Here is a 27,546-nt window from a genome sequence, read left to right as displayed (position 1 = left end):
AGTTTACCTATATAACAAACCTGAACATGTACCTCTGAAACTAAAATGAAAGTTAAAATATTAAAAAAAAACAAAAACAAAAAACTACAGAGGGATTAGTAGGTAAGAAACATGCAAAATCTTATAGCTGAATTTGTTATACTATGTTGCAGTTTTAATTATGGAAGGGTAGAGGAGCACAATGCTAGGGGCGGGGTCTCCAGGCAGACACTCTGGGCCTGAATAACTATTCTGCCCTTAGAGGCCATGCAATCCTGACAAGTGACTTGGCTTCTGTGTGCCTAGTTTCAACATCTGCAATATGCAAATAATAAAAGATAATTTATTAGAGTTGAGGTGAGCAATGAATTTGTAGAAGAAAAGTGCTTGGAACAGTACAGGACACATAGTAAATCCTACATAAAAGTGTAAGCTAGGAGGTATGATGAGCTTTGCTCAAAGTTCTCAACAATTTTCAGACAGACACTTGAAAAAATGCTCATTCTTTAATCTGTAGCTATATATGTATTTTAATGACAATGATTCTCAAATGTCAGGATAGGCCATCCCCAAATATATCAATCTTTAAAAAAGATTTGCAGTTTAAAAACACTCTTCTAACTGGGGCAGGGAAAGTACAAAATAAGTTTGAAGTAACTATTTGTACCAGAAAGTAAGAAAATATTTAAAGAATCATGAGGACATCCCAAGAGAACACTGAAGCCAGCCGGGACAGGCCTTCCTCCACTAACCTATTCTAGGATAATGTGAACATCACGATAAATAATGACAGTGTATGATAAACCAGGGGTGCTCAATCCCATGGGCCATGGATCACTTGGCAAGTGAGCCAAGCTTCACAGCTGTATTTACAGCTATCACCCACTGCTAACATTACCATGAACTCCGTCTCCTGTCAGATCAGCAGTGGCATTAGTGTCTCATAGGAGCATGAAACCTATTGTGAACTGCGCATGTGAGGGATCTATGTTGTGTGCTCCTTATGAGAATCTAATGCCTGATAATCTATCACTGTCCCCCATCAACCCCGGAAAGGACCTTCTAGTTGCAGTAAAACAAGCTCAGGGCTTCCACTGATTCTACATTATGGTGAGTTGTATAATTATTTCATTGTATATAAAATCCACAATAAATATAATGTGCTTGAATCATCCTGAAGCCATCCCCCCAACCCTCGATCTGTAGAAAAATTGTCTTCCACAAAACCAGTCCCTGGTGCCAAAAAGGTTGGGTTCCACTGTGATAACCCATTGAATAATACCTGAGTCCTTATTGCTATAAATCATAAAGTAAAAAAAATGAGAAAGTGCTTGACAGAGGTCAATAACAGATATGGAAGATAATGATGGAGTTAGAAAATAGCTGTTTTGCAAAATCACAGTAATAACTGATTCAAGTAGAAACCAGAAATGTATGCTAAAACTAGTGGGTGAAAGGTTGATAAGATGTTTATATAGTTTCCAAGTTTCCCTACAAAATACTTAGAAGTAAAAATAGTAACTATGCAATGACAGACACCACCTTAAACAAGTAAAGAAAGGTAAAACCACCAGTATGGGACAAACTGACATTATGTACCTTCTGAAATGATGCACTGAGAAGGACACAAAATCATTTCTGTGGTGTTCCTGCCAAAATGCAAAACCCCTACATATAATCATGAGGAAATGTTAGGCAAATCCAAATTCAATTGTCTTCTCTAAAATGGTTGGCCTGTACACTAAAAAATATCAAGTTCTAGGGGTGTGCCCAAGATGGCCGAATAGGAACAGCTCCAGCCTCCAGCTCCCAGCGTGAGCGACACAGAATACGGTGATTTCTGCATTTTCAACTGAGGTACTGGGTTCATCTCAGTGGGTCTTGTCGGACAGTTGGCGCTGGTCCGTGGGTGCAGCCTGACAAGTGAGAGCTGAAGTAGGGTGAGGCATCACCTCACCTGGGAAGCACAAGGGGGAAGGGAATTCCTTTTCTTAGCCAAAGGAAATTGAGACACACAATACCTGGAAAATCAGGTAACTCCCACCCTAATACTATGCTTTACCAAGGTTCTTAGCAAACGGCACACCAGGAGATTATATCCCACATCTGGCCCGGAAGGTCCCATGCCTACGGAGCCTCCCTCATTGCTAGCATAGCAGTCTGAGATCTAACTGCAAGGCGGCAGCAAGGCTGGGGGAGGGGCACCGGCCATTGCTGAGGCTTAAGTAGATAAAGCCACTGGGAAGCTCGAATTGGGTGGAGCCCACCACAGCTCAAGGAGGCTGGCCTGCCTCTGTAGACTCCTCCTCTAGGGACAGGTCATAGCTAAACAAAAAGCAGCAGAAACCTCAGCAGAGGTAAATGCCCCCATCTGACAGCTTTGAAGAGAGCAGTGGATCTCCCAGCACGGAGGTTGAGATCTGAGAACAACTGACAGACTGCCTGCTCAAGTGGGTCCCTGACCCCTGAGTAGCCTAACTGGGAGACATCCCCCACTAGGTGCAGACCGACACCTCACAACTCACACAGCGGGGTACATGCATGAGACGAAGCTTCCAGAGCAAGAATCAGACAGCAACACTTGCTGTTTGGCAACATTCTATCTTCTGCAGCCTCCACTGCTGATACCCAGGCAAACAGGGTCTGGAGTGGACCTCAAGCAAACTCCAACAGAACTGCAGCTGAAGGTCCTGATTGTTAGAAGGAAAACTAACAAACAGAAAGGACACCCACACCAAAACCCCATCAGTACATCACCATCATCAAAGACCAAAGGCAGATAAAACCACAAAGATGGGGAAAAAGCAGTGCAGAAAAGCTGGAAATTCAAAAAATCAGAGCACATCTCCCCCTCCAAAGATATGCAGCTCATCGCCAGCAACAGAACAAAGCTGGACGGAGAATGACTTGGACAAGTCGAGAGAAGGTTTCAGTAGATCCAACTTCTCAGAGCTAAAAGAGGAACTACGTAACCAGTGCAAAGAAACTAAAAACCTTGAAAAAAGAATGGATGAATGGATAACTAGAATAATCAATGTAGAGAAGTCCTTAAAAGAACTGATAGAGATGAAAACCATAACACGAGAACTACGTGACAAATGCACAAGCTTCAGTAACCAACTCGATCATCTGGAAGAGAGTATCAGCGCTTGAAGATCAAATGAATGAAATGAAGCAAGAAGAGAAGTGTAGAGAAAAAAGAGTAAAAATAAATGAACAAAGCCTCCAAGAAATATGGGATTATGTGAAAAGACCAAATCTATGTCTGATTGGTGTGCCTGAAAGTGACGGGGAAAACGGAACCAAGTTGGAAAACACTCTGCAGGATATCATCCTGGAGAACTTCCCCAACCTAGTAAGGCAGGCCAACATTCAAATTCAGGAAATGCAGAGAATGCCACAAAGATACTCCTCGAGAAGAGCAACTCCAAGACACATAATTGTCAGATTCACCAAAGTTGAAATGAAGGAAAAAATGTTAAGGGCAGCCAGAGAGAAAGGTCGGGTAACCTACAAAGGGAAGCCCATCAGACTAACAGCAGATCTCTTGGCAGAAACTCTCCAAGCCAGAAGAGAGTGGGGGCCAATATTCAATATTTTTAAAGAAAATAATTTTCAACCCAGAATTTCATATCCAGCCAAACTAAGTTTCATAAGTGAAGGAGAAATAAAATCCTTTACAGACAAGCAAATGCTTAGAGATTTTGTCACCACCAGGCCTGCCCTACAAGAGATCCTGAAGGAAGCACTAAACATGGAAAGGAACAACAGGTACCAGCGATTGCAAAAACATGTCAAAATGTAAAGTCCACCAATGCTAGGAAGAAACTGCATCAACTAGCGAGCAAAATAACCAGCTAATATCATAATGACAAGACACAGACTGGCAAACTGGATAAAGAGTCAAGACCCATCAGTTTGCTGCATTCAGGAGACCCATCTCACATGGAGAGACATGCATAGGCTCAAAATAAAGGGATGGAGGAAGATCTACCAAGCAAATGGAAAACAAAAAAAAGCAGGGGTTGCAATCCTAGTCTCTGATAAAACAGACTTTAAACCATCAAAGATCAAAAGAGACAAAGAAGGCCATTACATAATGGGAAAGGGATCAATTCCTCAGTAAGAGCTAACTATCCTAAATATATATGCACCCAATACAGGAGCACCTAGATTCATAAAGCCAGTCCTTAGAGACTTGCAAAGAGACTTTGACATGCAATAATAACGGGAGACTTTAACACCTCACTGTCAACATTAGACAGATTAACGAGACAGAAAGTCAACAAGGATATCCAGGAATTGAACTCAACTCTGTACCAAGCAGACCTAATAGACATCTACAGAACTCTCCACCCCAAATGAACAGAATATACATTCTTCTCAGCACCACATTGCACCTATTCCAAAACTGACCACATAGTTAGAAGTAAAGCACTCCTCAGCAAATGTACAAGAACAGAAATTATAACCAACTGTCTCTCAGACCACAGTGCTATCAAACTAGAACTCAGGACTAAGAAACTCAATCAAAACTGCCCCTGAATGACTACTGGGTACCTAACGAAATGAAGGCAGAAATAAAGATGTTCTTTGAAACCAATGAGAACAAAGATACAACACACCAGAATCTCTGGGACATATTTAAAGCAGTGTGTAGAGGGAAATTTATAGCACTAAATGCCCACAAGAGAAAGCAGGAAAGATCTAAAATTGACACCCTAGCATCACGATTAAAAGAACTAGAGAAGCAAGAGCAAACACATTCAAAAGCTAGCAGAAGGCAAGAAATAACTAAGATCAGAGCAGAACTGAAGGAGATAGAGACACAAAAAAACCCTTCAAAAAAATCCATGAATCCAGGAGCTGGTTTTTGAAAAGATCAACAAAATTGATAGACCACTAGCAAGACTAATAAAGAAAAGAGAGAAGAATCAAATAGATGCAATAAAAAATGATAAAGGGGATATCACCACTGACCCCACAGAAATACAAACTACCATCAGAGAATACTATAAACACCTCTATGCAAATAAACTAGAAAACCTAGAAGAAATGGACAATTTCCCGGACACTTACACTCTCCCAAGACTAAACCAGGAAGAAGTTGAATCCCTGAATAGACCAATAGCAGGCTCTGAAATTGAGGAAATAATTAAAAGCCTACCAACCAAAAAAACTTCAGGACCAGACAGATTCACAGCCAAATTCTACCAGAGGTACAAGGAGGAGTTGGTACCATTCCTTCTGAAACTATTCCAATCAATAGAAAAAGAGGGAATCCTCCCTAACTCATTTTATGAGGCCAACATCATCCTGATACCAAAGCCTGACAGAGATACAACAAAAAGAATTTTAGACCAATATCCCTGATGAACATCGATGCAAAAATCCTCAATAAAATACTGGCAAACCGCATCTAGCAGCACATCAAAAAGCTTATCCACCATGATCAAGTGGGCTTCATCCCTGGGATGCAAGGCTGGTTCAACATATGCAAATCAATAAATGTAATCCAGCATATAAATAGAACCAAAGACAAAAATCACATGATTATCTCAATAGATGCAAAAAAGGCCGTTGACAAAATTCAACAGCCTTTCATGATAATAACTCAATAAATTTGGTATTGATGGAACGTATCTCAAAATAATAAGAGCTATTTATGACAAAACCACAGCCAATATCATACTGAATGGGCAAAAGCTGGAAGCATTCCCTTTGAAAACTGGCACAAGACAGGGATGCCCTCTCTCACCACTCCTATTCAACATAGTGTTGGAAGTTCTGGCTAGGGCAATCAGACAAGAGAAAGAAATAAAGAGTATTCAGTTAGGAAAAGAAAAAGTCAAATTGTCCCTGTTTGTGGATGACATGATTGTATATTTAGAAAACCCCATTGTCTCAGCCCAAAATCTCCTTAAGCTAATAAGCAACTTCAGCAAAGTCTCAGGATACAAAATCAATGTGCAAATATCACAAGCATTCTTATACATCAGTAACAGACAGAGAGCCAAATCATGAATGAACTCCCATTCACAATAGCTTCAAAGAGAATAAAATACATAGGAATCCAACTTACAAGGGATGTAAAGGACCTCTTCAAGGAGAACTACAATCCACTGCTCAGTGAAATAAAAGAGGACACAAACAATTGGAAGAACATTTCATGCTCATGGATAGGAAGAATCAATACTGTGAAAATGGCCATACTGCCCAAGGTAATTTATAGATTCAATGCCATCCCCATCAAGCTACCAATGAGTTTCTTCACAGAATTGGAAAAAACTGCTTTAAAGTTCATATGGAACCAAAAAAGACCCTGCATTGCCAAGACAATCCTAAGCCAAAAGAACAAAGCTGGAGGCATCACACTACCTGACTTCAAACTATACTACAAGGCTACAGTAACCAAAATAACATGGTACTGGTACCAAAACAGAGATGTAGACCAATGGAACAGAACAGAGTCCTCAGAAATAATACCACACATCTATAGCCATCTGATCTTTGACAAACCTGACAAAAACAAGAAATGGGGAAAGGATTCCCTATTCAATAAATGGTGCTGGGAAAATTGGCTAGCCATAAGTAGAAAGCTGAAACTAGATCCTTTCCTTACTCCTTATACGAAAATTAATTCAAGATGGATTAGAGACTTAAATGTTAGACCTAAAACCATAAAAACCCTAGAAGAAAACCTAGGTAATACCATTCAGGACATAGGCATGGGCAAGGACTTCATGTCGACAACACCTAAAGCAACGGCAATAAAAGCCAAAATTGACAAATGGGATCTAATTAAACTAAAGAGCTCCTGCACAGCAAAAGAAACTACCATCAGAGTGAACAGGCAACCTACAGAATGGGAGAAAATTTTTGCAATCTACTCATCTGACAAAGGGCTAATGTCCAGAACCTACAAAGAACTCAATCAAATTTACAAGAAAAAACAACCCCATCAAAAAGTGAGCAAAGGATATGAACAAACACTTCTCAAAAGAAGACATTTATACAGTCAACAGACACATGAAAAAATGCTCATCACTTGCCATGAGAGAAATGCAAATCAAAACCACAATGAGATACTATCTCACACCAGTTAGAATGGTGATCATTAAAAAAATCAGGAAACAACAGGTGCTGGAGAAGATGTGGAGAAATAGGAACAATTTTACACTATTGGTGGGACTGTAAACTAGTTCAGTCATTGTGGAAAACAGTGTGGCGATTCCTCAAGGATCTAGAACTAGAAATACCATTTGACCCAGCCATCCCATTACTAGGGATATACCCAAAGGATTGTAAGTCATGCTGCTATAAGGACACATGCACATGTATGTTTATTGCGGCACTATTCACAATAGCAAAGACTTGGAATCAACCCAAATGTCCATCAGTGACAGACTGGATTAAGAAAATGTGGCATATACACACCATGGAATACTATGCAGCCATAAAAAAGGATGAGTTTGTGTCTTTTGTAGGGACATGGATGCAGCTGGAAACCATTATTCTCAGCAAACTATCTCAAGAACAGAAAACCAAATACTGCATGTTCTCACTCATAGGTGGGAATTGAACAATGAGATCACTTGGAGACAGGAAGGGGAACATCACACACCGGGTCCTATTGTGGGGAAGGGGGAGAGATAGCATTAGGAGATATACCTAATGTAAATGACGAGTTAATGGGTGCAGCACAACAACATGGCCCATGTATACATATGTAACAAAGCTGCACATTGTGCACATGTACCCTAGAACTTAAAGTATAATTTAAAAAAAATATATCAAGTTCATGAAAGAAAAAGACTGAGAAAATTTTCCAATTAAAAGAGACTAACGGGACACAACAAATAAGTACAAGTGTGATCCTGCATCGGATCTTGGAATGGGGGATAAAAGAGTTATAAATGATATTACTGGGACAACTGGCAAAATTTGAATATGGCCTATGGATTACATAACAACATTAGATAATGAAATGAGGTAACAGTAGTATCAATGTTAAATTTCCCAATTTTGATCACTGTACTATGTTCATGAAAGAGAATGTCCTTGTTTCAGGAAATACACAAAATTTCACCTAGATAGTGTTATATAGAAATTATCTGTACTCTTCTTGCAACTCTTTTGTAAATTCAACATTGTTAGAAATGAATTGTACCAAAAGCAAGTATCTTCTGCCCCTGATATTTTCACGTACCTCCTGGATGAGAAAGGCTATCTTAGGCTGGCGCCCATTTTGCAGTGGTGAGCTGAGAAATGTTTAACAACCAGCTCTCTAGGGGTGAGGAGGAAAACTTGTAGCATTGCTAATTTTTGTGGTATAGATACTCCTACTACAGCTGATACTTACCTACCAATATGGCATCAGTAAATTTTCATACATGCTCTTATCGGGAAGAAATACATGCTTTCATTGAATGGCTCTAGGACACCACCGACACTGTGCTCAAAAAATAGCTAAATTCAATTGGTTTAGGGGCTAGGGGAAATAACTAGAGAAAGCCTTTTAAAAAAATACAAGCCAATAAAAGAGTGAACAAAACAACAGCAACTAAGCAAACAGACAGTAGTAAGCGAAGTGTTACTCAACATGAAAAGACTGATTTTTATTTTAGGATATTTACAAATATCATTTAGTTATTATATAGTTATTAAAGATGACAAATTACACAAAATTGCTCAATCAAGTATTTCCTGCTCTTTTAAGTTTAGAACATAATGTTATTACAACCAGCTTTTAAATTCTTTAAGACTAAAGTAAATGGCTTCTCATTTATTTTAAGATTTCAGGACAGTACTTCGTTTTTGTAATGTAATCAAAGTTCCGAATTGCAAATCCAGATACCTACAATTTAAATAAGCTTGGTAATTAGATCAACCTGAGTTCAAAACTTTGATTCGCTTTTTATTAGCTATCTATCCTTAGTGAATCACTGAACATTATTTTCTAAATCTTTCCTCATCTGCACAATAGGATGCAATACCCAATGTAGTGAATACCTGTCCCATTTTGGTTTGTCACTCTTTCTCTTTCTGACATTCCAGCTAAGATCTCTCTCCAAGTTGTACTCCATCATTTCAAGTCTCTGAGTTTTTTGGGTATGCTGATCAAAACTGGAAAGATACTGTTTATTATTTTAACTCTAGCAACTAGAACAGTGTCTTGATGACAAAGTAAGCACTCAATAAATATTTGTTGGATGAATGAATAAATAAATGAACAGCTCCTCTACTTTGCATGATTTCTTTCTCTGCCCCACTTTACACTAGGTAGACAGTTCACCCAAGCTGGCTATTAGAATACCCTGGACTCACTTGAGTTCAGGTGTAAGCATGTGACCTGAACAAAAGCAAACAGGGTTCCTTCCCAGAGACTGATAGGAATTCTGAGAGACAAGGGAACTCTTTTTCTCTGAGGCCTCACTTATATTATAAGGCCCCTGTGAGCCAGTAGCTGCCAGCAGTCATTGTTTCCACCACATGGAAAGAGTTTAATAGCGAATAAAGCCAAAGAGAGGAAAGCAGAGATAAGAGATGGACATTCTAGTAAAAGCACTCTCCAAATCCTTGGATTCAATTACACCTGAAAAGTTTTCTACTTAGACTTAAGTTTGATTTGTCACTTTACTTGGAAAGAGTGCTAAGACACAAAATCAATAATAATATGCAATATTAACAATATAAAGCACTTAGCATGGTTCCTATTGTATGGTAAGTATTTAGTGAATGACAGCGATTAGCATTTACCCCTCACCAGTTGTGTGTTTCTGGGCAAGTCTTTAACCTCTCTAGGGTTCATTTTCCTCACCTCAAAATGGATGGCTGGATTAGATGTTACTTTATGACCTTGTCAATACTTATGTTTTCTTTACATGAGTGAGAAATACACTCCAGTTTGGACCTTTTCTTCATGTTCAATTAAAGCAGGTATTTTGCTTAACATCAATGAATGCCATACTTTTACAAGTTTCTCCATAAAAGAGAGCTAAGAATATAGTGAATGAACATATTCTCAAGGGTACAGGCCATAACATCTTTTTACAATGAAGAAGAAAAGGCAAATGTAATTTTTTCCTAGGAGTTAAGATAGAAAAGTTTTGTTTATCCTAGTATTATTGGTGGGTTCTCACCTGGGCAAGGCCTGATGTTGCACATAATTATTTCCACAGCATTCCCTTCACATGGCCGCCCACCATGCTGAGCTGATGGATTATTGCAAGTCCTGGTCCTGGTTCGGTTGCCATGTCCACAGCTCCTTGTGCATTCTTCCCAGGGACTCCATTCCGACCAGCTACCATCCACTATACAAAGGTGAACCATTACACCATCAGGTATATTTCAATCGGGAGTACTCACACTGGGGTAATCCATAGGTAGAAAACAGAAATGAAGGTCTATTAAACACATGCCTATCAGTTAAATAAGGAGGTGTACCTGGACACGGCTTATTTTGACAGTTTCGCGTTTCCAAATCTGAACCTTGGCAGGGCTTCCCACCATTGGCTGGAAGGGGCTGGTTGCACAGACGACTCCTCTTTTGGATGCCTTTTCCACAGGTGACACTGCAGGCTCTCCATGCAGACCACTGGGAAAATCCACCATGAACTGCAAGTAAAACATTGTCCTTTGTCTTAGCTTTGCAAATAAAATATTGTAAAGGAGATTTCATTTAAGATATGCGCTGATTACAGAGCTAAATATATAGTTGTTGAGAAATAGCTTATGAAATCTCTCCTTTAAGGTAAAATTAAAATCCAACAGAGAAGAACTTCTGTTAGCTAGAGTTTCTTCTCAGATCTCATCCTCACTCACTTGCACATGGCTGCTGGAAGAGTTAGAGACCAACGAGTTTACAAACTGCTTACCTTTTGGACATAAGTCATTCTTTAAAGCGAAAACATATACATTGATTTCTGAGAATAGATTTGACTTAGTTGTGAATCAGAAATTTAGTTTGGGATTTTAAATTAAAACCTTGACATTTTGAAGCTCTAAAATATGTATTGGTTTAGGCCCTTCAATTTGTAAATTTTGATGATTTTTTCCTCTCCCCAATACCTAAAAGTATCTTAAGGTGACAGGCAACTTGGACTAAAGTGCTTAATAATTTCCATGATTTGAGTCACCCCAGGTACTGTTTACTATGAATATTCCTCTGATCACACTCACCCTGGACTATGACTGGCACTCTGACAAGGACAGAACCCATTAAGTTTCGAGCAACACATTCAAATTCAGAGGTATCGTCTTTCTGAGCATCAGCAATATACAACGAGTTGTTGGACAACATGTTAACCCGGTCATCCCAGGAAATAGAGTGCCCTTGACGGGACCATGTAATGGTTGGTTGAGGCTCTCCAGTTGCCTGACAATTCAATATGACTTTGCCACCAGCATTAATAACAGTTTCCACTGGCTCAAGAGTGATAATAGGAGGACCTACGGAAAAAAAGCACATAGTGCCTCAGTTTTTGTGGAGTTATAACATTTTTTATCATGTATTATACAGTAACATTATTTTGAAAAAAAGTGGTTGATTTGTTTATAAAACACTCTTGCTTCCCAACTAAGATTGTAGATTATAATTGCTGTTGATACAATTTTCATAATTCTTTTTTATTTAGTAAATGTCAAAAATTTAAAATTCCTGAGCAGATTAGCCTAGAGCATGGGCTCTAGAGTCACGTTTCCCGGATTCAAATTCTGTGTCTGCTCCTTACTGCCTCTCTCAGCCCCGTGTCCTTAAAAATGGTGCCTACTTCAGAGGATTCCTGTTAGACTCAACAAGAGGATGTGACTACAACTTTTGCATACAGTACTCTTAGTTACTATTGTTATTTTTGTCTGTGTTTTATATGGTGAATATTCACTTTTTTCTTTTGATCATTTTTGAGGTAAAGAGTCATTAACTCTTTTTTTTTTTTTTTTTTTTTTTTTTTTAGCCAGAGTCTCCCTTTGTCACCTAGGCTGGAGTGCAGTGGCATGATCTTGACTCCCTGCAACCTCTGCCTCCAGGGTTCAAGCAATTCTCCTGCCTCAGCCTCCCGAGTAGCTGGGACTACAAGTGCCCGCCACTATGCCTGGCTAATTAACTCATTCTTTTATCACTGGCCATCATTCATTTATTCAGTAAACATGTACTGAAAGCCTGCTATTTGCCAGCATTGTGCTGGGTGCTAAGAGTATATAGAGAAAAGATATTATTTCTAGTCTCAAGGAGCTCATAGGACCACTGATAAGATAGACTTGTGCTATAGCATACCTATAGAATTAATGTGTACTAACATGGGAGCATAAACAACAGTAACAATATATCAAACAAAAGCATGCCACTGGAAATAGAGAGGAAAAGGAAGACATATCCAATAATTAGTAAGAAAGTAGAAATGATAGAACTTTGTTACAGACTGGTATGGGTTAAAGGGAAGAACTGATGACTACAGGGTTTTGATTTGGAGAATATGGTATATTTGGGCAATGCAATAGCATACACCAGAAGAACAGATTTGTGGATAGGGAGTAAGGAATGATAATTTGCATCCACTTAGGACTATTGAGCTTGAGGTATCTGTAAGACATTCATATAGAGATGTCTACGTAACAGGGATATTCATATCTAGAGCTCAGAATAAAGATGAGCAAGAAATATATATGTGTGAGTCTTTCATAGTGAATAAGATTGTTTCAGAAGAGAGTCTAAAATGAGAAGAGCGCCAAAGACAGAAACAATTGCAACAGCATTATTTAAGAGATGGACAGAAGCAAGCTTATAAATGATACTCAGAACCAATCACTGAGGTAGGAAGAAAATCAGGAGAAAAATGGTATTCTGGTAACCAAAAAGGAAGAAGGGAGATGTTAACAGTGTCTACAGTGAATGACAGTGGTTCCAGTAAAGCCCTTGGAAAGATTGTAAAAGGAACTGCATGCAACTGCTGGCAGAATGTTTGTCTATATTGGTCTACAGTCCCAAGAAAGATAGAATATGACAGACTTCATTGGGAAGAAGAGACTTGAACTGGATTTTCAAAAATAAGTAAGGTTATTTGAACAGAGAGGAGAGGGGAGAACACTTGGAGAGAAAGACACAACATGGAGATGGATTTAGCTCTTTTTCTTTTTCAAGACAATGAACGAATAGAAAGGATGGTTCACCCTGAAGAGTAACAGCATACAGGGTTTTAAACATTGGTTCAAATCTTAAAATAAGAAAGGTTTTCATTTAAATAAGAAAGCAAAGGGGGCAGCATATACATTCTTGAGAAGGATCATGGTGGGATGAGAGCGGTGTTTTAGTGACATTGAACTGAAAGGTGGAATGATTTGTTCAGTGAGTGATAATATCTGATAATTCAAGGTGGTGGCTGCATATTTTAGACTGAGAAGTGCATCTAGAATAAATAGAATACAAATAAGACAAAAATAGAATAAAAATGTGTTTTGTTGTGATATTAACATGTTAGTTTTTTCTGCAAAGGTATCAGTGACATGTTGTCTTTTAAAAAAGTACTTCACGTGAGGTTTGACTCTCTTAGCAAGTGTCATATAAAGCATTATTCTGACTTATGCTCATCACCCTACACAATGCCTTCTAACTGATGTTTTTATTAACCTCCAGAAACTTTCAGGGCCAGTGCCTTTATTTCTCTCCTAGTTTCCAGATTACATTATGTATTCAATAAACTGTTGCTGCATAAAGTAAATACCTCAGGTTTATCTCTCCACACTAAGTGACAACGTGACTAAATAAGCTTGTCTGCTCATATCAAAATGGCCAAAGTATCAAATAAACTCAGAACCTTAATTTAGATACCATATTGAACATTCCCAATTGCATATAAAGCTATAAATTAATACAATAAAATTCCACATGTACATACTTCGATTGAATTAATTCCATCATTCACATAATAATTACAAACACTTTAAATAATAATATAGCTTCTGGTACTTTAATCCTAATTTGAATCAAATTATATTTTTGACTAATATGCCTCACTTACTAAAATGAATTTATTGTCAGTATGTGCAGATGAGCTGCTTTCATGTAGCTTTTCTTAAACTGGGTCAGTGCTATTGTGTAGTGTCCTACCTACATTCACTTTTTATTGGAAAATGTGGCATATTATATTCTCCCCTTGTTGGGCCATAATTCACATCAACATATTAACATTTCTAGAAAATTTGCAGTAAAGAAATTTGGTATGCCTAAGGAGGGCTGAGCACATAGTAACTGTTCTTTATATATTTAATAAATAAAAGAACTCTGTTTAATTCATTTTTTCTCAGAATTGTTTGAACATAGAACCCTATTTTTTCCTAATGACATCCCATGTTATCATTTGATAGACATGTTCTTTAGTGAAACATTGTATTAGATACTATCATCTATTCAATGTCTTACAGAATTATTTAGTTTGGCAAACAGCTAACTAATCTAGAGCATCTCTCAATAGTGATAAAGAAAATGTAAACTCATCCTGTTAAATACTGAGCCTAGTCACAAAATGACTTGACTTGCTTAAATTCTCAACCCAATGACATTGTCTTAGGGTCAGCCCCTTAAGTGATTCTGTAAACTCTCCAGTGGGCCATTGGAGTATTCTATGTTTATTCAATTATGGATACTCTGTTTTCCAATGACTCTTACTAAAGGGCTTCCTGATGAGCATGAGGATCTCACCCAGAACGTTTAGTTACAGTTAGAGTACAGCCATCAAGCTGGAGCACTTTTGAGCTCCTTTACATTAGTCTTTATTTTTAATAAATATCTTAAAATGCCATAAATGGCAATCTTTTTAAGCATGTTGGAATAACTGTGGTGAATTGTAAGAAGGGGCACCCCATTGAATGCGTTGTAATAAAGCTCTGCCACCAATCAATTGCAATCTTATACTACATATGTTAGATAAAATACAGAAAAATATCTCTGTGTTATCAGTTCTATATTTGATGACAACTGCTCCATCAGCAGCAGCAAACTAAATCAGGCACACTCTGAGAGCTACCACTAATGAACTTGCTATAGAGTTGAAGAAAATAAACACTCTTTATTAGGTAATATTTTCTAAATCAAGTGTTTAATTAGTTTCATTAAGCAACTTACTTTGCAGAGTCAGACTCATACTGCGTTCCACCACCCCAGCTTCATTGGTAGCTACACATGTATAGTCACCGGCATCTTCATTCTATGGAAACAAGCAGCATTTTTACAAAAATATGAGCCTACAGAGCAGGGCAATCACTTTTTTCACCACATGCTAGTTTATTTGAAATTTCATTTTTGAGAAGGAATTTTAATGGAAATAAGAAAACCTACATATGTCTAACCTCTTAAATAGATTTAAAGGAGGGAGGAAGAGGAAGAGAAAGAGGAGGGCGAGGGGAGAAAACAAATTCCAAGCCTAAACTTTCTCAAAATAGCCTATCATTGATCTCCAGGAATACTAACTGGTAAGAAACCAAAGCAAAAATTACATTATTTTCTGATCATCTATCTGGAATTATTTTAATAAAGAAAAATACTAATACTATACTTACAGATATCTTAAAAAGCATTAAAATAATCAGGACAAATTAATAAATATTGAGTCCTTTCTAATGGGGATTATTAAAACTACATTCAGCTGGACCTCTGTCCAGGGAGTTTGAAGTTTAGGAGAGAAAGTGAAAAACTAATTTACTTATAATAAATCACAGACTGTAGGTCACATTATATATACATATGTATGTGTCTGTGTGTAAATTTATGTAGGATTGCACTAAATAAATTTCAATTTGGTGACTAGAGGCACAGATTTTGCTGAAGGTCTTGTGAATGGAAGAATTCAAGTCTCCTTAACAAACAGTAAGTCAATAAAGGGGAGCTGATTTGCAGGTAGTAGATTGGGAGAAGGAAAAATAAATGTTGGTTTAGATGTTTAATTTGAGGTTTCAGTGTATTATCCAAACAGAAGTTCCTAGTCAACAGCTGGAAATGGAACTTGGAAGAGTTTCAGCATTGGTGATACTACAGTTTTAGGAATCTTAAATTGCATGATGAAAAAAAATTAGTGTTAACATTGGTATTAGAAGTACCAAGGACTTCAGAAATAGTAATAGAGGAAAAGGGGAAAAGTGGTAATGAAGAAGGCTGAGCCGTATTAGTATTATGGCACATAAGGTAGAAATTCATAATAGAAGGAACAATCAACAAATGACATCTAATGTTGAAGTAAAATCAATGAGACTAAAAGACTGAGACTGGTCCACTGGATTGGGTAATTAGATAGTGTATTTTAATTTTTTCAATTACTTAAACAATGACAGCACATAAGTGGTCTCACCAAATGTGATTTAACAAATTCATGTGTATTCTAGTTTAGACATTTTGGGATAAAATATTTCACTTTGGGGTAATGACCCCAAAATTAGAATAATAACCAAAAGCACCACTCATTTTCTGAATTACTGAACTTTGGAAAAGCCTAACATAGTTATCAGCTTACTATGAAATTACATACTACTCTATATGTAACTGTGTTTGTAATTCTTCAATTTCCTTGTCCTAAAACAGATCTGAGGAAGTTATCTCCAAATGTTAATTAGTAAGTCAATGATAAGGAACAAGGCAGCCAAATTATCCCACTGCACTTATTTGAAAGGGCTAAAATATCTATTTCAATCCTTGTTTCAGTTTTTTAAAAGAAGTTATTTGATTCAGATTTTATGATTTAAATAGGAATGTAAGAGAAATTTTTCCTATCTATGGCACTTACAGAGGGGTATTGGCTGTGGGGGTTTAAAGGTGCATCAATCATTCCAGTGTGACTTACAACAGTGCCATAGATGGCCAGGGAACCATTGCCCAGTTTCCGGATTCTGTGGCTAATTTCAATATCCACTCCCTTTCTATTCCACTGGATGGTTGGGGTGGGGTCTCCTTTCACCTCACAATTCAGTATTGCATTCCCACCAAGTGGTTCAATCCAGTTAGAAGGATAATCACCTTTGAAGACTGGAGGTTCTGGAAAATAACATAAGACAGGTACAACGTAAAAGTAAGTGCTGATAATTTGTGATTTTTGATCTATTTGGAAAAATAATTTAGTAAAGAGGGGAGTAAAGCCACCTTAAAACCTCATGAATTTTCCAGAATCAAATCTTGCTAAATCACCAGATAATTTTGTCAATTTCAATATTCTAAGGGAATGATTCCACTTTGTGTGAAATGATCTCTTCACTTCTTATCTACTTTTGAGTTGAATGCTCATAATTTTTTCCTCATGAATTTGTACATCTGTGAAATAGGACTGAGTGGATTAAAAACTAAGAAGCAAAACCTGAGCCATTCATTATGAATATATTATAAATTAAAAATGCAGTGCTTTTACCTACCTTTCACATAAACAAACCCAATTGCCTTCACAAAGCCGACGCTGTTCTCTGCGGTGCACACGTAAGTACCTGAATCCTCTTTTGACACTCTTTCAATAACAAGTTCACTGTGTCCATTTACACTGTCAAAGTGGGCTGAAGGAAACAAGAAACAACACAAATGCCTCTCAGGAACCTAGGAAAAATTTCACGACAGCTCCATATTTTGCACATTAGATTTATGAGTTGGTCAACAATTGAACCAAAGAGATGACATTGGAGAAGAGAGCCTTTTCCACAGATTTCTTCATCTGAGCTATTTACTATGTCTATAGACACTTGTTTGAAGAACAAAAAACAACAGAAGGAACAGGAAAAGAGAATGAAAACAAACATCTTTTAAAAATTAGGCTTAAAGTAAACCTTTCATCTAAATGTGTTGCTTAAAGCTGGCTCGTAGTCTGAGTTTCAAAAATATTTCATTCAGAAATATTACATTTTCCATTTCATTTATCTCACTACCACTTTCCCTCCCAAACATTTTACATCAAACACATGAAAACCTTTTCACCTTATAATTCAACTGACTTGGCAGGTCAAAGGGGAAAATTATGAAAACCTATGCTAGTTAGGTAATAACAACATAGTCAAATTTGTAATAATTTAAACTTCTCTGTAAATCATAAATGGTGATTATATAAATATTTACAAAGGCAGATATTAAAAATTTATGATAGTAATATTTATAATGTGTAACATTTAGAAGAAAATATAAGGCAAATATGCTAATCCTAAAACAACTAAGACTAAATAAAATTCTGACTAAACCAGTCCATATCTAAATACGCATGTTTACCTTGCATGCTCTCCCCATTCAAGTTTTTTTAAAAAAATATTTTACTGCTGAATATTAAGTGGAAAATTAAGCTTTAAAAGTATATTTACATTACTGCACTTTCAGAAAACAATATTGATTAGATTTTTTAGTGTTTGTTTTTTCTTAGTGAGATGTATTGTTGTTATTAAGGTAATGCAGTTGATAAATTTCAGTCATTAACATAACTCTTTATAATAGAAAAAAACCCCTCAAGCTTATTACTACTTTTCTAGCAAGACACTTAGTAAATGCTAATAGTATAATACTTCAGGACTCAATTTTGGGATAGGACAATTTCTCAGTACCGACAAAGTCTTTATACTGATGACAAAGTCTAACAAGTAGATATTTGTTCACCCAGGGACGGGTACTCCTGGGTTCCAGACATGACCTTAACTTGTAGTATATACAGTGACTAGAAATTTTCCAAATAAATTAATCTACACTATAATAGAGGTTGAGGCAAACAGTGAGAAGTAGAATTCTTCTCTGTAACATTAAGTGAATCTTCAGGGCTCCAACAGTGGCCGTCTTAATCCATTGATCAGTGATGCAGGGGGTCCAGCTGTGATAAGTTTAGGCACCTATATAAACATACTGCCTTCTCATGGAGTAGGGGGAATTATATTTAGGTTAAAAAAGCTACTTATAACCTGCAATATATGGCCCTAAAGAAGGAACAAAACATATATATTGGGTAGAGGGTAAAATCCAAGCAGAGGCACACATTTTACAGATTTTAAAGCAATCAATTCAATTCTTGTTACTTTTCAATTAATTTTCACAGCTGGAGGAAATAGAGTTTGGTCTAGAGTTCTACATAGGTGTATTTATTCACTTCTTGAGAATTAAATGACCAACCTGGGATAATATTGTTATTGAAGGTCCATGTTAATTTGGGCAATGGAATACCAGTAGCTTTACAGCTTAATCGTAGCTGTTCTCCTTTATTTAATGACACGTCTCCAGGAAGTTCAGTAAAAGTGGGGAGAACATGTACAGTCAGGCTGACAGTGTGTGTATCTTCACCTGCAGCATTGTTAGCAACACAGGTATAGAAGCCAGAATCCTCCAGCTAAAATAAAAGTAGCATTTAAAATTTCATAATCATCCATCATAGTACATAAAATACATCAAGTTGCATAGCTAGGCCCTCAAGAAACTCTCTTATCCAAAGACAATTTAAATCTCCATCTTTTAACCATCAGGTTAGCTTTTGCATAACATAATTTAAAATGTATGGAAGTTTAAATATAAGCCCATAATCATTCTACAGTGGTAAGATTTCAGAAAACTGTAGATTCTGTGGTTTACTAGATATCAAGTGTATAGATGCTCTGCATTGCACAAATAAAGAGCAAATAATCCCAAAAGCTGACAGCATCTTGACAGCATAGTTGGCTCTCTGAGTAAGGTGGTATCAAAGACCACCAAAACTATCAGAGGAAATGGTAAGAGAAAGGGCACTATTACCTACAATTCTGAGGCTTCACTTGCTAAATTCAATGACCAGCTCTCATGACTCATCTTTCTTGATGCATTTGTAGCACCTGACACAATTACAAGTCCTTTCTATCTGAAACCACCTTTACATGGCTTTCAGGACACTATGCTCTCCTAGTTTCCCTCCTATCTCACTGGTTGCTTCTCCAACTTTTTTGGGGGCTTCTCCTCAACATTAACATCTGAATGTTGGCATGTGAGAAGGCTCAGCCTCTGGTCCTCTTTTCTGCTATATCTGTACTCATTTTTTTGGTGATCTCATACAGTGCTATGGCTTTAAATATAAATTTTATGCTGATGACTATCAGCATCTCCAACCCAAATACTGATACTTTCTTACAAACTCAAAGTCTATTGAACTTCTTATTCTAACTCTTTGCTCTGATGCCGAAGATATGTCTCACACTCATGCCCCAAAACTGAGCTCCCAATTCCTTCCAACGGCCCCTTCTTGTACTGCCTGTAGCCTTCACCATCGCAGCTGATGGCTATTTCACCCTTCCAATTGTTCATGCCTTCAGTCTCAAACATTTGAGTCATTCTTATTTTTTTTTTCCTCACACCCTACTTGCAATCGATCAGAAAATGCTAGCTTCAAAGTATATGCAGAATCTTACTTCTTGCCTCTTCTCTGCTAACATCCTGCTTTGAGTTCTATCATTTCTCATCTGCCTCCAGACAGTCTTCCCAAGAGGTCTCACTGGTCCTGTCCTTGTCTCCCTACCTCTGATTCTCACCACAACAGCCAACATAACGCTTTAAAAATGTAAAAATGTAAGGCATATAAAAACCTGCTCAAAAACCTGCAATGGATTCTGACTTAGAGTAAAAGGTAAAATTGTACAATGACCTGTAAGACCTGACATGATTTGGCCTCCATTTATCACTGACGTCTTTCTCCTTTCATTCTTTGCTTTGCTTTCACTGGCTTCCTGTTTTTCAAATACACTGGACATGTTTCCACCTCAAGTGCTTTGCTCCACCTATTTTTTTTTTTTCCCCTGGTCTGCTCCTCCACATATTTGCTTGGCTAATTCACTTCCTTCAAGTTTGGCTCAAATGTCACCTTCCCAAAGAGAACTTACTCTGACTACCCTATTTACAACTGTAATCTTCACTGCTCCAACTCCTGACACCCTTTACCCCTCTCTTATTTTTCATGCCATTTTTTTTTCTTCTGACTTATTTTCTTCTGACATCATTATTTTTCATTTTTATTGTCTCCTTCCTCTATATATAAACTCCATAAGGGCAAAGATCTTTGATTCTTTTGTTCCCTGATGTATTCCCAGTGTCTAAACTAGTGCTAGTTGCAGAGAAGGTGTTCGATAAACATTTGTTGAATATTTGAATAGGAATATTCAAATATGAATATATATGAATACTTATGTTGAATATTAATGACTGCTTCTGAGTGCATTGAGACATATAGACTTTTTTCCTTTTTAAAAAAATGTTTAACATTTTTTCCCCTTGAAGTACTAAAGAATTGAAAGTTATTTACTCTAGATACTTATCATTGCCCTGTAAGGTTAAGAGCAGAGAATATAGCAATGGTACTTAAAATTTTTCCTGATAAACACATATTTCCACAAACATAATTTTAGAAGGAGGGCATTTGTGAGTTCCTATCATCTGTTAAATATTATTCAAGGGACATAAAATGAAATATGTGTAAAATTAATTTTGTGACCTGATTTTATAAGAATTTTTTTTTTAATTATTAAAGAATATACTTCCATGCTAAATTACTAAAAGTATGACAGCAAACTTATAATCTGGCTTAACGTATCTGTTCATGTCCATTAAACTTACCACAACATTTTCTAAAATGAGTTCTCCATATGGTTCAGCAGTGTATTTTCCTAACAAGTTAGCTAAAAGAACATTGTCTTTTTTCCAGTTAATTGCTGGTGTGGGGATTCCGTCAGCTACGCATGGAAGAATGGCTTGTGAATTCTCATTGACCGTGTAGTGTCCTTCTGTGCTTCTGATCCTGGGTGGTACTATGAAGAGTTTAAAAAAGAGTCATCCAGGAAGCTGAGTTCAATAATGTCTTTATTCACAATAAAAATTAACACACAAAAAACTCTCTTCATGGTAACTTTGCTAGAAATATTAAAAATGAAATATTACGATATTGATTTGCTTCCTGCTATGAAAGAAATCAGTATTTTTGGTGCTAGCAAGAATCCTAATGTATTTGAACTTACTGAATATATTTACATTCAGTTTCTGAGCAAATGACAGAACTGGGTAGAAGATCTTTAGATTTTATTTGGCTTCCTGACTTTTCCATCTTTGAGTTACTTCTGTTTATTGCAGTGAAGTAAAACAAACCAACAACAAAACCAAAAAATGCTTCTATGGTTGTATAACTGCTATATTTGTCTCAGAGATATATTATGAGGATGAACTAATAATAGCTACCAGAAAACACTATAAGACACCCAATATTGAATATCACAAAGTGCTGTAGAAAAAAATACTTATTGCAGTATTTTACATGTTATAATGAATACAAGTAAACCAGATCAAGACATTTAATTCAGTTTTTATACTGTCAGGAAATTTTCATAATGACTTTATAACTCTGCACACTTGGTACATTATAGTACCAAATACTTCCTGTGACTCAATTTTTTTTTAACTAGAATTTAGGCAATATAGAGATGAACTGAATATTTTAGTGTAATAAAAAATACTCGACTGGACTTAGAACTAAGATAGTTACTTCTAAAGAAAAGACAAAAAGTATTAAGAATTCTTGGCTCAAAAGTAAAAATACACTCCCTTCCCAAAACAATGAATGTGGAATTATTCAAACAAATCAGTGAGAAGTGGACCCATCTTAATGACATTTTAAAGAGTGACAGGAGAACAGTTGACCTTAGCAAAAATAAAATTGCTATATAAACTTTAGCTGGTTTCAGTTAAATTAACTGCTTTCAATTAAAATAGTTAATTTTTATCTTTTATGATATGATTAAATATACAAACATTAATAATAGATATAAACATTATAATTTGGAAAACACAAAAATTGATTTTGCTCAATGGTGCATCATAAATATTCATTTTTAATTAATTCATGCTCTATTTTCATTATCTTCTTTATCCTGATTTCCTTGCATTGCGATTTGTCTTTTGTTAGGGGATACAAAGTTGCAGCATTTGTATATTTACTTCAGTTCTTTCTTTTTCAAAATGAAATAATTATGGCTATGACTTTCTATTGATTTTAGCTTTGAGCACACACTGTACATTTTGATATGTCATGTCTTTATTTTCTAAATAATCTGAAAATAGAAAATTATTCTTTGACCTACTTTTTGGCTGGAAGAGTGTTTTTAAAGTCGTCTGGGTTTGGGGTTTTGGCATTGAAAGTTGATTACAAATTTCTAGCTTTATTGCATGGTGGGTAGAAATTATGGTCTATCTTTTTGAAACTTATTAACAATTTCTTTGTTTAGGTCAATTTTGGTAAATTTTCTACAGACACTTGAAAAGAAGGAGTATTATTTATTTGAAGGCAAATGGATAGTGTATATTGATTAATTATGTTAACTGAAAGCAGGGGATTTATTTGGAAAACTCATAAATGGTGATTTTTAATTTTGGCTAAATTATTCAACCAAAAATGTTTCCACTCAAAATTATCTCTGTTATTCTGAAGTTACAGAAAATTAAAATGCAATTGAAAATAAAACAGCTTTCACAAATTTCTGAAAAATGAAAAAGCAGAAACTCCTCATTATAATTACCTCTGAAAAGAGAGGTTGGAAGCAGTTTCATCTGCTATTGTTTCCTACCACTGATATTAACATGGATTCTATCCTTAGTCAAAATATACAATAAAAACTAAAAATATTTCAATGCTGATTTTTCAATATTTTGTTGTCTTAATATAAAGGAAAGATATTTTTCTGTTATAAAAATGTATAGGTAAATATTTTGCCACTTTAATATAATGAATCAAATAGATCTCCTAATTCTCATTAGGGTCAAGTCATACAATGTAGGCCATATGGTGATTCATTTTGAACCAAGATGACTTGAAGCTTGAAAAGTAAAGCAGAAAAGTCACAAAACACAAACAGACTCCTCATAAGTCAACTAATCACAACATGTGAGGATACCAGCAACACATTAAAAATCCTGGCAATATTAATAAAATCTGTCTCTCTCACACACCTATGTGCACAAACACACATAAACACAGTCCACAGAAAACAGATTTGAAGTGTACCTACATACCACACCCCCGCCCCCAACACACACTTTGGATTACTGAGTTTAAGGGTTTTTGACTTCTATCAGATTTGCTCTTGGTAGCCTTTTATCTTTGCCATGGTAGTGTAGCAGACAGAAATAATTCATGTTAAACAACCTACCATGGACGGTGAGCTTGGTGCTTGTGCTGCTTGATCCTGCTACATTGGCTGCCATACAGGTGTAATGACCAGCATCACCAGACTGGGCAAATGCTATTTGCAGAGAGCCAGAGCTGAGGACGCGCTGGCGGATAGATTCCACAATTGCACGCCCATCTTTATGCCATGTAATGTCAGGTGGTGGGACGCCATCTGCTTTACATGGTAATGTGATGGGCTTGTCCACAGCAATAACATATTCCTTTAGATGAGGGCTAATGACTGGAGGAACTAAAAGATACAAAAAATATAAAGTTCAAAGTTCATCTTAGAAGCGTGAGTGCACATATTACATACTACAGTACTGCTCTAGCAAACATTGATAAGAAACAAAATCCTGACTTCATCATATCATTAGAAAAGGAGCACTACACTTTTTCATGGGAACAAAAAAGTAACTGGGCACACTTCAGAAAACTAGTCCCCAGCTAACAAATAAATGTTAAGTGATAGTCGATTTTAGATGAGGAGATAAACATATAGTCATGAGGGCTTGCATGTCTAGAAAATTTAAGCTGTATCAACAAAATTATGTTGATACACTTACATAATTTATGTGATTCATAAATTAAATGAGTGACTCTTATGTCACTCATTTACATAAATTATGTGATTCACTTTAGGTATTTAAACTTCCAAAATGAACACCAAGTTTTGGAAAATATTTTGGAAAAAAATTAACTGCTCTGAATAGACTGTCCCCTTGGAAATACAAATGTAATGGCAAGCACAAATTCAACCAAATAATTTTGTTGCTATAAATAATATGATTATTCAGTTATTTCATAATCTTCTTTATAGTGATGCATTACAACTCAATAGAATATCCAGACTAATAGCTAAGTGGTGATTAGCCTATTGTAAACACTTGGAAAGAAAATCCTTATTATGAGCCCTTTCATAGGTTTCCAAATAAGTGGGAAGAGTTTTACCTATATAATGAAATAGAGTATCAAATAGAGGTTCATAGAAGTTCAAAATAGGATTATATGCCTGTGTTTTCTTATACAAACAATGGCTAGAAAAATAAAATACACTAAACTTTCTTCATAAAAGTGATAGAAAAACCAGTAGGATAATACAAACTAAGAATGTTGAGAACTATGGGGGAACAGCAGCATAAGCAATTTAGATATATAAATATTTGGTAGACATTGTTACAAACATCTTTGAATTGAAAACAGAGATGAATTATTTAGGTACCTTGGACATTTAACTTGACTTTGCCCAAGGCTGTACCAGCTGGGTTCTGGGCCACACACATGTAAGTGCCAGCATCCTCTCGGACAGCTCTGGAGATCTGTAAGCTGCCACTAGGAAGAACTGCATGGTTTTTGCCTACATCACATTACAAAAGCAGAGTGAAAAAAACAAACAAACAAAAAAAACCTTTTCATTAAAAACAATCACGCTGATTTGAATTTTAAAACACTGATGTGCTATGATTTTCTTGATAGAAACAGTGGTAGGTACCTGAAGTGATAACATTGATGCCTTCTTTTTGCCAAGTAATGAAAGGACTGGGTGTCCCTGTTGCTTCACATGGTAATAGAATAGGATTGTTCAGAATGACTTGTAGTTCACTTGGTTGGGGCTGAATGACTGGAGGCTCTATAAGAAACCAATCAACAAAAAGAAGTAATAGCACTAGTTAATGGAAACCATGTCTATTATAGTAATGAGCTTAAAAATACCCAAATTCATAATTCTAAAATATTAGTGATTTGATTGCCCAAGAGAAAAGTGAATGTTGGCCACACTGCATTCTTTGAGTCTTGCTACAGTAGCCAGTTTCCGTTAGAAGAACTCCGCTGGAAGACTAGAGTCAGGAACAGATTATAAAAATCCAAGAAGAAAAATTATTTTGGAGTTACTTTGAGTAGTTTGTCATTTGTGCACCTTTTTTAGCCTATTAAAAATATCTACCAGGCTTTCATGTCCCCAAGATATTACTATGATTCATAGCTCTAGACAGTACCACCTTTCAGAATAAATATGAACAGAAAAACCTCCCCAAACCCAGCGAACTTTGAATGAGTGAGTAAATAGCCTTCCATACCATGAACATGAAGGGTCACATGTCGATGTGCAGAGCCAGCCGCATTCCTAGCGACACAAGTATATCTTCCAGCATGGTTTAATTGGGTGGCAAGTATTTCAATTGCTCCTAAAAAGGAAAAAAAAACTTTTAATGTATAGTGCATCTCAGTTTTTTTTTGTTGTTGTTCAATAAAATTTGACTCTCTTTTGTGTGTTTTCTGCAACTAGCATGGTGGTGCTTGGCTTATATTCATACTTGTATCCCCTGAAGTGCCTAGCACAGTACTTAAATTATTACTAACAGCTTTATTGAGGCATAATTTACATACCATAAGAGTCACTTATTTAAATGCACAATTCAATGATTTTTAGTATACTTATAGAGTTATACAAACATCACCACAATCAAATTTTAGAATATTTCCATCACCCCCAAAAGAAACCTGGTGCTCATTTACAGTCATTCCCCACTTCCAACCCTGGCCTTAGCCCACCTCTAGTCTGCTTTCTGATTATACAGATTTGCCTTTTCTGAACACTTCATATAAATTGAATCATACAGTATGTGGTCCTTTGTGTCTGACTTCTTTCACTATGAGCATAATGTTTTTGAGGTTCATCTGCTGTAGCATTTGTCAATATTTTGTTCCTTTTTATTGCCAAACAGAATTCCATTGCATGGATATACCACATTTTATTTATCCATTTATCAGCTGATGGACATTTGAATTGTTTCCACTTTTTGGCTATTGCAAATGATGCTGTATGAAGATGTGCATGTAAGTCTTTGTGTAGACCAGTGTTTTCATTTCTTTGGGTAAATACCTAGGAATGAAGTTGATGGGTTTAATATTTTGAGAAAGTTCTAAGTTGTTTTCTTAGCCTGATACTTTATTCTAAATATACATATATTTATATATATTTTATGATTTGAATGGCTATCACTCTATAGTCAAAATAATTTGTCTTGAAAGCCAAGTTGCATCCTGGGAACAAATTTTCCACTATTTCCCTTCCATACAAATTCTCTTAGAATAATATGCACATACTCATAAAGTCCCAGGATATTAGTTACTCACTTTATCTCTATTGTGTTTCCCCAGTGTAGGATAAGTTTTAGAAATACCAATGTGAATCACCTATACTTTAGGTGATTTTTTTTTCTTCAATACTATAAATTGTATAAATGAGGGTTACTACCACTATAAACATTTTTCCTTCACAGAACTCACTACTCAGTCTTACATACTCAATTTTAAAAGCCTTGAAACCTAGAACCCTGTTTTAGTTATATAGTCTCAGAATCTTAGTAGAGTATATATCCTGTCTGAGGCACTGAATGTTCAT

At 36.2% G+C, this 27,546-nt stretch overlaps 1 protein-coding gene across 6 annotated transcripts in view; it reads right to left on the bottom strand.

Annotated features, from left to right (window-relative positions):
- HMCN1 (hemicentin 1) overlaps nucleotides 1-27,546 on the bottom strand; it is a 454,750-nt gene that overhangs the window by 42,086 nt on the left and 385,118 nt on the right. For all 6 annotated transcript variants that reach the window (XM_015447093.4, XM_015447120.4, XM_005540243.5 and 3 more), the window contains 12 exons: nucleotides 26,219-26,326; nucleotides 25,633-25,770; nucleotides 25,363-25,497; nucleotides 24,121-24,390; nucleotides 21,542-21,732; nucleotides 19,085-19,298; nucleotides 17,368-17,502; nucleotides 16,806-16,996; nucleotides 15,098-15,179; nucleotides 11,161-11,430; nucleotides 10,426-10,596; nucleotides 10,122-10,292 (listed from right to left, as the gene is read on the bottom strand). In XM_015447093.4, the coding sequence (XP_015302579.3) occupies nucleotides 10,122-10,292; nucleotides 10,426-10,596; nucleotides 11,161-11,430; nucleotides 15,098-15,179; nucleotides 16,806-16,996; nucleotides 17,368-17,502; nucleotides 19,085-19,298; nucleotides 21,542-21,732; nucleotides 24,121-24,390; nucleotides 25,363-25,497; nucleotides 25,633-25,770; nucleotides 26,219-26,326 (2,076 nt within the window). The remainder of the gene's footprint in view (nucleotides 1-10,121; nucleotides 10,293-10,425; nucleotides 10,597-11,160; nucleotides 11,431-15,097; nucleotides 15,180-16,805; nucleotides 16,997-17,367; nucleotides 17,503-19,084; nucleotides 19,299-21,541; nucleotides 21,733-24,120; nucleotides 24,391-25,362; nucleotides 25,498-25,632; nucleotides 25,771-26,218; nucleotides 26,327-27,546) is intronic.

This window comes from Macaca fascicularis, chromosome 1, assembly GCF_037993035.2.
Source record: "Macaca fascicularis isolate 582-1 chromosome 1, T2T-MFA8v1.1".
Taxonomy (NCBI): Eukaryota; Metazoa; Chordata; class Mammalia; order Primates; family Cercopithecidae; genus Macaca; species Macaca fascicularis.
Note: the sequence above shows the minus strand (reverse complement) of the source record. Positions and strands in the feature narration are given on the sequence as shown.